The 14,004-nt window shown below is 42.8% G+C and overlaps 1 protein-coding gene across 4 annotated transcripts in view; it reads left to right on the top strand.

The window, feature by feature from the left end:
* Window positions 1–7,266, top strand: part of LOC129868828 (roundabout homolog 2-like) — a 178,262-nt gene extending 170,996 nt beyond the window's left edge. For all 4 annotated transcript variants that reach the window (XM_055943107.1, XM_055943106.1, XM_055943109.1 and 1 more), the window contains 5 exons: window positions 260–517; window positions 1,512–1,708; window positions 5,299–5,463; window positions 6,185–6,448; window positions 6,757–7,266. In XM_055943107.1, coding sequence (XP_055799082.1) covers window positions 260–517; window positions 1,512–1,708; window positions 5,299–5,463; window positions 6,185–6,448; window positions 6,757–6,758 — 886 coding nt within the window. In that variant the 3' untranslated portion in view covers window positions 6,759–7,266. The remainder of the gene's footprint in view (window positions 1–259; window positions 518–1,511; window positions 1,709–5,298; window positions 5,464–6,184; window positions 6,449–6,756) is intronic.
* The last annotated feature ends 6,738 nt before the right edge of the window (window positions 7,267–14,004 follow it).

Here is a 14,004-nt window from a genome sequence, read left to right as displayed (position 1 = left end):
AGCAGTAACACACTTACATAGATTTCTAAGCACCATAGGCTGTGTTTACACAGGCAGCCCAATGTCCACTAATTGGTATTTTAACAAATCACATCAGATCTTTTTCAGAGCTGCTGATTGGTCCAAAGACCAATTAGTGGTAAAAAAATATCAACTTTGGGCTGCCTGTGTAAACATATCCATAGACACACACATCCACAGTATAAGGTTTTAGATTTTAGCCTGAATTACTCACATTCTCGTTCCCTACATATTGCAGGTATGACAGTGACAGCTGGGCCCCGCCCCTTCCTGTCCAGACTTACCTTCACCAGGGATTGGACGACGATCTAGAGGAGGAGCGAGTGCCCACCCCGCCACTCAGGGGAGTGGCCTCTTCCCCGGCAGCAGCTCCCTACAGCCAACCGTCATCCTCCTCCCTAAGCTCCACCCACCACGAGGAGATGCAGTCCATGCTGCAGGCTCACCTGGATGAGCTGACCAGAGCCTACCAGTATGAAGTGGCCAAACAGACATGGTGAGGAGGAGAGAAATTACTGTGGATCTGTCAATGGATTTCTTCATTCCTTTGGGCTATAACTCTTTACTCTCTATGTAGTCTCTTCTCAAAGCCTCTGTGGAGTGTGCTGAGCGCCCTGAGTCTGGTACATGATATGATACAACAATTGCCCTTGCTGCATGTTTTGGATGCATTATGTATCCACTTTCCACTGTGAAATGAACAGATAAGTACTGTACTTTGTGTTCTTTTGAATTGCCACCGGTACTTGTTAAATTTGTCTAAATTGCCTATGATATTTCAATCATGAGACTTTCACCTGGCAATTTCTGCTTTGCACTGTGAATGAATGAGCTGTCGTTCTCTAGAACTGAGCTAGATATTTTGCATATCAATAGCCAATAGTCTTGTTGAGTGTTTCATATCGGTGTGGTATTTAGGCATGTCATCCTAACCCCTGGTTTCATGTTTCATGTGAGCGATAAAAACATCCCTTCATTGATTACACCTCTAACGTGTAACAGGCATTGGGAAACGGGTCATGTCGGTAGGAACGCGTGTTGAAGGGTAATGATGGGTTTTGGCCTAGCGTGCTGCTCTGACAACAGGAAGAAGAGCTGCTAATTACATATGCGTCTCCTCCGTAGTGGGACGAGGTGTGGGGCGAGGCATCGGAGGGGACAGCGGTGGGGGGAGAAAACAGACACGTTACTGACAGCCCTGCCCAACCCTGCCATTCTTCTCCCTTCACCCAGACAATTACCAGTCCATTGTGTTAGTGCTAGCACGAGCGTCGTGGAAGGGATGTGCACATAGATGTGAAGGGAAAATAATGAATTCAATCTCCCACACAAACACTCACCCATACTGAACGAGGCCCTAGTACTGCACTCTGGCATTTGGTTGTTCAGGGACTTGTGTTTTAGCCTTTACGTCCTGTCTGTTAGTGTCTTTATCTACTGCTCAGTTTCCTGTCTCAGTGACATAACATGTTCCCTCATGTTCTATACAGGCATATGAAGGGCAGCCCACACCCGCCCAAGGCCCCTGTCCCTCCGATGGGCTATGTGTCTAGCACGCTGGGGTCTGACCTGGGCACCAACCTCCAGTGTGAGGAAGAAGAGGAGGATGAAGGCTACGGAGTGTCACGTCAGCTCTGTGGCTTTGACTACACTGCTGGACTAAGCATGGACAACCTGGAGGGCTCAGGTGAGACACACATGCACGCACACACACACACACACACACACACAGATCATGCCCTTCTTGCCATCTCGTCACAGTGCACCCTTACAAAAAAAACATCTGTTAAATTTGCAGTTTCACATGTGAAATAGCTCTTTTCACATGTTGAGCTTAAATTTCACACGTGAAACCATATTAACACCACCTTTTCACATGTGACGAGAATACTTCACATATTGAATTTCAAGTTCATATAGGAAAATCAATCACGTGAAATCTAATTTGCAGGTTAATATGTGAAAAACTTCCACATTTTATTGTTTTTCACATGTGAATTTGCAATTTCACATGTGAAAGTGAGATTTTCCCATCTGAAATTTTTCAAATATGAAACTGCAAATTAGATTTTTACATGTAATTGTTTTTCACGCTTTTTTTTCAACTTGCAATTCCACATTTGAAAGTGAAAACCAAATTTGTAAGAAAACTCCACATGAAAATCTCAATTTCACATGTGGAATTGCAGATTCACATGTGGGGTTGAAATAATGTTATCCTCCTCATGTGAAAAGATGTTGCTAAATGTTGCAGTAGCAATGTTTACACCCGTGGAATTAGGGTGACCACATCTAAAAAGCACAAATGTGGGACTAGTGAACGATTTTGCGGGACATTCGCAGAACAATCGCATTAGCCTACGTTAGCTCAACCGTCCCGCAGGGGACCCACCGATCCTGAAGAAGTTTACAAACAGAGTAAATCAAGCTTATATTTTGGGTTCTGATGGGGTATGACAGATGAACTAAGCTCATGAGGCATTTATACATTATATTCTTCAAGAATCAATTGGTACATATCATACATTTTTATGTAAATGGATGTAGCAACTAAGAATTTCTATGTCACTATTTGAAATTAACCTGCCCCCTCAATTAACCTGCCCCCTCCTCCCCAAAAAAGATATATATATATTCTGTTCACTGTTCTGTGCTAGTCCCGCATTTGTAAGTAACAAGAACATTTCCCAGGACATAGACGTATCTGATATTGGCAGAAAGCCTAAATTCTTGTTCATCTAACTGCACTGTCCAATTTACAGTAGCTATTACAGTGAAGGAATACCATGCTATTGTTTGAGGAGAGTGTACAGTTTTGAACATGAAAGTTATTGATAAACAAATTAGGCACATTTGGGCAGTCTTGATACAACATTTTAAACAGAAATGCAATGGTTCATTGGATCAGTCTAAAACGGTGCACTTCCACTGCTGCCATCTAGTGGCCAAAATCTAAATTGCACCTGGGCTGGAATAATACATTATGGCGTTTCTCTTGCATTTCAAAGATGATGGTACAAAATAAATTCTAAAAAACTGTTGTTTTTTTCTTTGTATTATCTTTTACCAGATCTAATGTGTTATATTCTCCGACATTCCTTTCACATTTCCACAAACCTCAAAGTGTTTCCTTTCAAATGGTATCAAGAATATGCATATCCTTGCTTCAGAGTCTGAACTACAGGCAGTTAGATTTGGGTATGTCATTTTAGGCGAAAATTTGAATAAAAGGGTCTGATCCTTAAACACCTTAGAGTAATGGTGTTATTATATGGTGCAATCCTCTAGGGAGTGAAATGCTTTTGTGGAATTAATATCAAGCAAAACTTCTGAAGTCGAGAACAAAATTGCAAACAAAAATAAAGATATTTAAATCAAAACATGAACCACAAATTATTAATAGCAACAACAAAAAAATTGCAAGCAAATAAATTTTAAATGCAAAATCAAATTAATTGTAACTGGATGCAAAAAAACAAAAAAACGATGAAACATTTGTTATGATAACGCAATTAAATAACACGCTTCCTTCCCTCTTTTGTGCAATTTTCCCTATCTTTGGTTATGTTACCCTGGCCTTTGCTTTCTCTGCCTTTTTTTCAGTTGAAAGTTTTGGTAAATTCTTTCCAGCAGCATAGCACTCTGCATCCCACTGCTGGTTTGCTTCTGAAGCTAAGCAGCGTTGGTATTGGTATTGGGAGACCAGATGTGTTGGTATCCCTAGATGGGAGACCAGATGTGGTTTAAAAATAAACGTGTGGAAAAAACTTGTAACATGTCGGGAATGTATTTTCTTCATGAGGGAAAAACCTGTGAAAAATGTATATGTGAAACTTAACACGGGTCCAAAAATTTCAACAACAAAAATATATACATGTGTTTTTTTTTGTAATGGCAGTCAGGTGCACACATCTTTACATCGAGCAGGATGTCAAAGATTTGGGAGCAGTGAGTAAATTGGCAATAGCAATGGTTTTATTCAGTAACCACTTATGGAGAGTAAATGCTTTGCCGTTTTGACTGCACATTATGCAGTTTTGACTGACAGCTTTTTGATTTCCAATTTTCTCAACCATACCGTGTCATACTCACGACCGATGGTTTCATAATGTGATATTCAGACTCATTAATTTGAAAAAATAACATTCTATGAAAGGGAAAGAAAGGAACGATTTTGTGCAATCTGGTGCACACACATTAGTGAAATCTATCTCCACGAAAGAACAGAAACATTGAACTAGTTAGTTATTTTATTTCAGATGGAAGCTATCTTTTCTCTGTGACATCTCATTTGGGCTTTTTGTTTCAAACTCTCACTGCCATTTCAAGGGTATGACCATATTGTCTAAACACTTCTTCTTTCAGTGTCTCTTATGTTATAAAACAAAGTGACACACAAGAGCGTCTGACATCTAAAACTATTGGGAGAGTGAGAGAATGAGTTGGGGAGAAGGTACAAGGTGAGGCGATTTCAGATCCAGAGGGCAAGATTGATGTTATTTTGTCGACCCCTAGTCTGTGTTGTGAAGGAGAGTGAGACCACGATTCAGTCCTAGTCCGTTTTCTGGGAGATGATGGAACATTAGGCATGCTAGCTGAGACACAGGGGACTCTCTGCTGATATATGTGCTGTGTCTGTGATAAAGTTGGTGGTGTGCAGTAATCTGCTGTGTTACCTCTGTGGGAAGAAGGCTATGCTAGATCAGCTTATCTCTACAAAGGTCTCTCCTCTGTCTCCTCTCCCCCAGAGACCAAGCCAACACACACAGATTGAAAAGGCCAATGCATTTAGGATGGGAGCCAGTAATTACAGCCACATCTTATCCTTTACCTTGAATTGTCAAGATGTGAGAGTGGTTTATCCATACTGCCCACACCAACAGTCTTATCTAGGAAAGTTTCTTGCAGTGATTCCCCCCCCCCCCCCCCCCCCCCCCAATCAATCAATCAATCAAATGTATTTATATAGCCCGTCGTACATCAGCTAATGTCACAAATTGCTGTACAGAAACCCAGCCTAAAAGCCCAAACAGCAAGCAATACAGGTATAGAGGCATCTCCTCTCTTCCTGTCCTCAGTTAATTTGATTTACAAAATAGTATTTTTTCATACTTGTGTTCATTTTAGTACTTTCACTGCATAATTTCTAATATAGAGCTTATCAGTGCAAAAACTGTGATAAGTCATTGATTGCAAATCTAAACTGATTAGCTATGTTGTGCATCTCTCTAATTCTCTGTACCCGTGTCCCTGTGCTCTCTCCTTCACCCCCTGTAGGTAAAGGCTACTCCCAGCGGGGTCGGCCAGGTAGCTCAGGCTCCACAGAGGGCAGTGCTCTGGGCACACAGAGCCTCGGTCACCAGAGGGCCACGCACACTGGACGCAAACCCCGGGCAGAAACTGTTGGGACACTGCCCAGACGGAGAGATACCCCCACAGATGGTAAGACATGGGGTGAGGGGGGGAGAGGACAGGTAGAGAGATGAGGAGGGTGGATGGGAGCTTCTTTGTTGACTGTGGTTGTTAACGAGCTTTATAGCCATACTGATCCCTATGATATGACCCACTGGTCCATCCTTTTTTTTTTTTTTTTTTTTTTTTTTTAAATTTTATCCCCTTTTCTCCCCAATTTTCGTGGTATCCAATCGCTAGTAATTACTATCTTGTCTCATCGCTACAACTCCCGTACGGGCTCGGGAGAGACGAAGGTCGAAAGTCATGCGTCCTCCGAAGCACAACCCAACCAAGCCGCACTGCTTCTTAACACAGCGCGCCTCCAACCCGGAAGCCAGCCGCACCAATGTGTCGGAGGAAACACCGTGCACCCGCCCCCCTCAGTTAGCGCGCACTGCGCCCGGCCCGCCACAGGAGTCGCTGGAGCGCGATGAGACAAGGATATCCCTACCGGCCAAACCCTCCCTAACCCGGACGACGCTAAGCCAATTGTGCGTCGCCCCACGGACCTCCCGGTCGCGGCCGGCTGCGACAGAGCCTGGGCGCGAACCCAGACTCTGGTGGCGCAGCATAGCACTGCGATGCAGTGCTCTAGACCACTGCGCCACCCGGGAGGCCTACTGGTCCATCCTTGATTACAAAGTCTGTGTATTACCCCGAAGGTTAATGACAGTGTTAATCTGAGCCTCTTGTCATCCTCTCTCCTCAGCGGCCTCTCCTGCCCCAGAGCAGGTCAACAGTGTGGGGGCCAGGCTGCATGGTTCATGGGCAGCCGGAGGCTCGGACCCCCCTGAGGAGTGTATGGTCTCCACGCTGGAGCGGCAGCACATGGCCTCCTGGAGCGGCACACCCGCCAACATGGGCACCCTGGGCAGGGCATGCCACAGGGCTGGGGCTGGCATTGACCACCCACACAACAGCCACAATGGCCACCCGCCTCCCAACAGCACCGAGCAGAACTATGGAGAACGATGTACGTATCTAGCTTCTCCTGACTAATATGTCCACAGCGGCAATTTGTTTAAGAGAGCGAGTGCGAGGGAAACGCAGAGCTGTAAATGTGATGTACAGACACACAGACACGTCTCACAGTGTTCTTTTTACAGTGTTACTTTCATCCTTCCTTCCAACAAAAATCTGCCATTGAAGTTGTCTCTTTTGCTTGTAATTTTACATTGTGAGTTGATGGACTTGTGGTGCCACATTAAGTGAGGAATTTGTGATGAATGATCACCTGAGATTGACACTTTGGTTTGGGATCTCTGTGTCTTCCTCTTGCAGAGTCTTTGTGATGAGTCGGACCCTCCAGTGCTGCCTGTCTATAAGTGCAATGAGATTTCCTCTCTCCAAATGCTACAGGACGGAGGATGGAGAAATGTCAGGAAGTGGAAAGAGAGCGAGTGAGAGGGAAACGCAGAGCTGTAAATGTGATGTACAGACACACAGACACGTCTCACAGTGTTCTTTTTACAGTGTTACTTTCATCCTTCCTTCCAACATAATATTCTGTATGTCACTTGCCCCCCCTGTTTCATGTCACAAGATGTACAGTAAGTCACTCTACATTAATGAAGAAAAATCACTACAGTTAAGCTGTTGACTCATGAAGGTGAAAGGACTTGCATTTCTTGTAAATAGGTTTTTGTATTTTCAGTTTTTCTCTTGTTTTGCTTCGCTATGCAAGCCAAAATCTGCCATTGAAGTTGTCTCTTTTACTTGTAATTTTACATTGTGAGTTGATGGACTTGTGGTGCCACATTCGTTTTTCATAAATGCTTGAAATAATGATTTTATTTTGATGAAACTACTGTATTGTTTACTTTGCACAGAGCGTTGGGTGATAATAAGCACAAAGTCATCAGCTGAGCTGAAAGAAGAAGGAAGCAGAGGAGAGTCTATAATAGAACCTAATAGATAATATATGACAGAACGTGCTTTTCAGAGACACACATGTATTGAGAGATATAATGTTAAAAAAAAACGGCCACAGAGAAAACGTTATGTTTTTTGTTGTTCTTGTTCTGCGGTGGTTTGTGAGGATGATCTGGCCAATGTGCGTTGTGCTGCTTGGCAGTCTGTTTCCCATACAATATATTCCCATGACAGTGAGGCAGCAGTACTTGGATTCCAAAAAATGATGACTGTTCAGAATAATCGATAAAGGGTGAAACCATCTATGTGTAACATTTAAAATGGTAGCGTAGATGCAAAGGGCAGAGGCAAAGGGTGGCAGCTAGTTGTTAATAGGGAGGTTTTGGGCCCATAGAGCACCACTCAGGTGTGGTCAGGTGGGGACAGCTGTGTGCACAGATGGACTCTGTCAGTGTTGCCCATGGGAACAAAGTGAGATAAAGAGATGTTGGCCTTGAGACGACTAGCTAATCCCAGACTGGGTTTTCATAGCTGTCAGTGACTGGTAAACATGATTAACAACAATATGCAATTAGATTAGAATAATACACCCATCATAGATATGATGGCCGTCTGTTTTAATCCTACTGGTGCAGTATAATGTGTCCCCTATCTACCACCCTGGCAACACACTGGTGACACTCGTCAGGGTTAGTGAGGAATAGTGAGCCCCTCGCTTAATCAGCATATCCTCAACGCTGTAACCAGTCACGGAGGGCAGCTGGTTGCTAGCTTCACAATGCAGTGTTTTGATTCACTTCTTTGTTTTTTTCTGGTTGTTCTTTGTATTGGCTCCACCTATAAAGACTCTGTACCTGCCAGATCCGGTCTGCCCTCAGAAATACTCAGGCACGTACAGTGTGGCCGTTCATTTTTCAACCCTACGATGCAAATAAAACGTGTATGTGGAATCAACCATGAGTCTCTGTGCTGTGCATGTGAGTTGATGGTGCAAAGCATTCTCCTCATGTGAGAAATGTTAACTGATTTCCCCATTAGGGCATTATGTGCATACACTCATAAGTTGCACGTTAGCAGAATACACACTCTTAACAGAATCAGAGACTAGGTGCACATTAAGAACAATACTCGGTCTCCCTCTCTCAAGCGTCTCCGTGTTTAATCAGTCTTAGTCAGAGCTAATGGGAAAATAAAAGAATGATTACTACATTTTGATGCATCTATCCGTTCAGTCTCCCCTCCCTGTTCCTACACCAGAACACATTTAGTTACTGGAGGAAATGTCAGTCATCCATTTACCAAGACAATACAAGTTGAACACTCAGAGGCTGATCAGCCATAACACAGCTCTAGCATTGGCGATTTGGGGATATCAGGATACAACGACAGATGGTGAGGATGACGATGATGATTCTCTCCTTTATTCCAGTTATTTTCCGTCGTCTTTATGGACTTTTGTAAATGCATGTAAATTCAGTGATGATTACATTTCAGACATGTTCGTCCTTAGCAGTCTAGATACTGTAGCTCTTTTACTACATTCAGACCATACAGAAATGCAATTGTATTGATTTAAAGAGTTATGGTGGCTTTTCCTGGGGAATCCATGCCTTTCATCTCCATTCTTCATATACTGTTTTCACTACACCTAATGAAACAACTGCTGTATGAGATCACATTAGTACTGCAAATGTTCAAATCACTGTTGGCTCCAGCCTCTGTCACATACATCTCCCTGGGCTAAGCGTGGCTGTTCTTACTGGCCAATCAGAGAGCAACACAACTCTGATGACAGATATGGAAGGAATAATGTATCACTTATAAAAGAAAACATGAAAAAAACACGTTAAAAACGTGGTTTTCAGATTGGTTTTGCTGTTGCAATTTTCACGAGTCAGACGGGGTTTTAGATATGTGTGAAGTTTAACATCCATTTCAAGTGTTTTTCCTTCTTGAAAAAAATCCACGTGACATTTCTTGCCCACACGTTTATTTTTCACATGCTTATTTTCACAACTTCCAGCTACATCTGGTCTCACATCCAGAGACCGACCATTACCAACCATGCTTAGCTTCAGAGGTAAACCAGCACTGGGAAGTGAAGTGGTAAAAGAGGATGTCAGTGCCGGCTTTGTTATGTGTGATGATTGTGAGGTGCTATACAAATTCAACAGTCACAAGACCGGGACTTCAAATAGGCCTATAGTCAATGGAACTGCAGCCTACTGTTCAGATGGGTTAAAAGAAAACAGACATCTGGACACTGACTGTAGGTTTATAACTTCTCACAGACCGTTAATATTAACTACTGCAGAATTAAGCATTTCTTGCAGTAAAATGATACACCAAATGATATGCTACATTTTTACTCGGGTACAGGAGTGGAGAAATAGAAATAGGACAGCATCTTGAGAGAATGCGAATGTGCAGTTAGATACCATCTGTTGAGGTGCTATCTTTATTAGCATCATGAAAGCTGATAGTATTTCAACCACATAAGCCAAACTGAAATCATATCAGAAACATGTTGGGTCATTTTCACAGATTTTATTTATTTGCATTCGGTCAAACTGATGTAATTTGGAAATTTGGCAAAGAAAATCTTTATCACATACAATGAGTGTACAAAACATGACGAACACCTTCTTTTTCCATGACATAGAATGACCAGGTGAATCCAGGTGAAAGCTATGATCCCTTTTTGATGTCACTTGTTAAATCCACTAAAATCAGTTTAGATGAAGGGGAGGAGACAGGTTAAAGAATTATTTTTAAGCCTTGAGACAATTGAGACATGGATTGTGCACGTGTGCCATTCAGAGGGTGAATGGGCAAGACAAAATATGTAAGTGCCTTTGAACAGGGTATGGTAGTAGGTGCAAGGCGCACCGGTTTGTGTCAAGAACGGCAACACTGCTGGGTTTTTCACGCTCAACAGTTTCCCATGTATATCAAGAATGGTCCACCACCCAAAGGACATTCAGCCAACTTGACACAACTGTGGGAAGCATTGGAGTCCACATGGGCCAGCATCCCTGTGGAATGCTTTCAACACCTAGTAGAGTCCATGCCCCGACCAATTGAGGCTTTTCTGAGATCGGGGTTGCAACTCAATATTAGGACGGTGTTCTTAATGTTTTGTACAGTCAGCGTATAGTCGGGCAGTTGCGGATGGGTTATTAGCAATTGTGGGCGGGTGCGAGTGAACAAACAGCTAACCAGCGCACCACTAACGTGTGGACTAAACCTTTGAAATATGATTCCATGGAGCCATAGCCTTGGAGCTAGAACAGCTCATTCATGACTCATGACATTTGGCTAATTGGAAAGTTTGAACAGTATGCTTGTGTGATGTAATTACATGGGAGACACAGGAGACCACGGATGGAGAGCATGGAGGTCCCAGTCTACAACACTACTACCCCCAGGCGGAGGGGCTGAGTAAACACTTGGGGTCCTCTGACCTTCAGCTCCCTCAGTGGCCAATTTGTTTCTGTCGCCGTCTCCCATCCTCATCTTCATCTCCCCCCTGTACTGGAGTAGGCACTTTCCTTGGTGTCTCTGACATGTACCAACAAGACCTTTTCTATGTCTCTGTGACACAGGGCATTTCAGTTTATGGAATATAGGCAATATATTAGCATGTCAATGTTGTGTTGTGTGACCCAAAGACTCATTACCTGTGCACTGTCACCATCATTGTGTGCCATTATACAATACAGATGTCCTTGTATAATGGCCCATACAAATCCCCTGAGTACACAAAACATTAAGAACACCTGCTCTTTCCATGGCATACAGTAGACTGACCAGGTGAATCCAGGTGAAAGCTATGATCCCTTATTAATGTCACTTGTTAAATCCATTTCAATCAGTGTAGATGAGACAATTGAGACGTGTGCCATTCAGAGGGTGAATGGACAAGACAAAAGATTTAAGTGCCTTTGAACAGGGTATGGTAGTAGGTGCCAGGCGCACCGGTTTGTGTCAAGAACTGCAACTCTGCTGGGTTTTTCACTCTCAACATTTTCCAGTGTTAAATCACGAATGGTCCACCACCCAAAGGGCATCCAGCCATCTTGACACAACTGTGGGAAGCATTGGAGTCAACATGAGCCAGCATCCCTGTGGAACGGTTTCGAAGACCTTGTAGTGTCCATGCCCTGATGAATTGAGGCTGTTCTGAGGGCAAAGGAAGGGGCGGGTGTACAATGTGTACAATGTTTTGTACAGTCAGCGTATAGTCGGGCAGTTGCGGATGGGTTATTAGCAATTGTGGGCGGGTGCGAGTGAACACCACTAACCACCACTCCACCACTAACGTGTGGAGTCGCAACTCAATATTAGGAAGGTGTTCCTAATGTTTGGTATACTCGGTGTACGTTGTAGTTGAAGTACTGCACTATGAAAACATACGGTATCAGTCAGAGGCTTCTCCACAGTATTTCTGCGTGTAGGAAACATACTGCAGATGTGTGCGATGATAAAGTGTTGCTGCCCTACTGGGGTGACAGCCTTCAATTTCACTCTTTCAGACACACTGCCATTCTCCAACGTTTAAATAGCCTTGGTTGTCAAGGACTGCCCTTTGTTAACAGAGGGGGGCGAGAGAGCTAGGAAAACATTCTGAAATTGGAAATGAAAACAAGGAAACATACACACACACACAACATGTCACGTTCCTGACCTGTTTTCTGTTGTTTTGTATGTGTGTGATGGTCAGGGCGTGAGTTTTGGGTGGGCAGTCTATGTTTGCTGTTTCTATGTTGGTTTTGGGTTGCCTGGTATGGCTCTTAATTAGAGGCAGGTGTTTTGCGTTTTCCTCTAATTGAGAGTCATATTAAGGTAGGTTGTTCTCACTGTTTGTTTGTGGGTGATTGTCTCCTGTGTCCTTGTCGGTGTACCACACGGGACTGTAGCGTTTGTTCGGTTTTTGTGTAGTCTGTTTTCCCTGTCCGTGCGTTCTTCGTGTTTTATGTAAGTACTCTCGTTCAGGTCTGTCTTCTTCGTTTTGTTGTTTTGTAAAATATTCAAGTGTTCTTCGTGTGTTTAGTTTTGTCTTGTAAATAAAGTTTCATGATGTATTCAAAACCCGCTGCACGTTGGTCAAATCCATGCTACTCCTCTTCTGATGAGGAGAAGGAGGAAGCGCGTTACACAACACATCTGCAGTATCTAAGAAACCACATTGAATAGACATAAGGAAGGCAGTTGTCCTTGAATAGAAACCACAGTAGGATCAAGACAAAAGCCTTCGTTGCAGCTGGATCTCAGAGTATCCAATGGCCTGTTATCTCTAAATGAAAGAATAACATGGAGCAGAAAGAGATCACAGACCGATATACAGTATCACTTAAACCTCTCTCACATTTTTGCTGAATTTTTTCCCATGGCATTTCAGCTCATGAATAAACTAATTTCTGAGACATCTCATGTAATGTAGAGTTAACTGTCACTACTCCAGCCAAACTCTCGGACTTCTGCTTAATTAGGCAATAAGGCATAAGAACCCAGGAATTATTGTGTGAATAACTCCCGAGGCGAAGCCAAGGGCCAGTGAAACGACCCTTAGGAGGGTGTTATTCTCAATAATTCCTGGGTTCGAGTACCTTATTGCTTTTAATAAAACAGTTGCCAACATATACAACAACAAAAAAATTAACAACATGTTTTCATTAAAAACGTATTGAGTAAATTTGTTTTATTTCACCCCTCCACTACACAAAATAGTCCAGGCAAAAGCCTGCCATTAGTTCTGAGATTCTGAAGTTGTTAGCCAAAATGTGTAGGGTCTATCTGCGGACCGTGGCTACTACATGCCACGCCGACTAAGCGCCACTTCCAGAACTGGTGCCAAAACGAATCAGTTGGACGGGCATTTGATTGTGTTTTTATTTTATGGGTTTTATTGTAAAGATATACAATTTAACTGTAAACATGTATTGCCTTTTAACCTTTATTGCAGTGGGCTAAATCAGGGTCACACAGTGTGTTTCTTGGTAGTCTTAAACAAATCTACTTTGAAACAAAAGTATACACCTGACACACATGGTTATGCGCTTAAAAAAAAAAGATGACACCTGTACCATGTCAGATATAGAGTTGAAATGTATTGCATTTGGAGTTTGCATCCCAATATTACACTTCATAAACATCACAAAAGACTGAAATATAACAAAACTGTTGGAAATAGAAACATTGGATTTTCGACGTAAAAAAAAGAAAAGTTTATTAATTATGAAAAATATGAATGAATATTAATTAATATTAACATTCCACCCATTAGCTTCCAACCCATCCCACCCACTAGTTAATTTGATTGCAGTAAAGGGCTACTGAGGCATGAATACAACCAGTGAAGATGTTTTCAAACATATCACTTCAAAAGAAGGTTACCTTCACACTTTCAACCAAAATAATTCCAGCATCCTAACATCCTAACAGTGCATTGTGCACCCGCCAACTTTCCTTCAATTCGCAAGTGACTGAAACTATATCACCGGAGAAAGTCCTGTTCCTGTGTCAACCTCTAGCCCGCCCTACCATACCTCTTTGCCCGTCTGAATAAAATATTTAAATATTGATAATTTATTTGACAGAAAACGCAGACAGAAAGACACATCAATGTCAGAAGACTGGTTGCATCACCGCCTGGTA

This window comes from Salvelinus fontinalis, chromosome 13, assembly GCF_029448725.1.
Source record: "Salvelinus fontinalis isolate EN_2023a chromosome 13, ASM2944872v1, whole genome shotgun sequence".
Taxonomy (NCBI): domain Eukaryota; kingdom Metazoa; phylum Chordata; class Actinopteri; order Salmoniformes; family Salmonidae; genus Salvelinus; species Salvelinus fontinalis.
The sequence above is the reverse complement of the archived record's forward strand: the minus strand, read 5'-3'. Positions and strand labels throughout refer to the sequence as shown.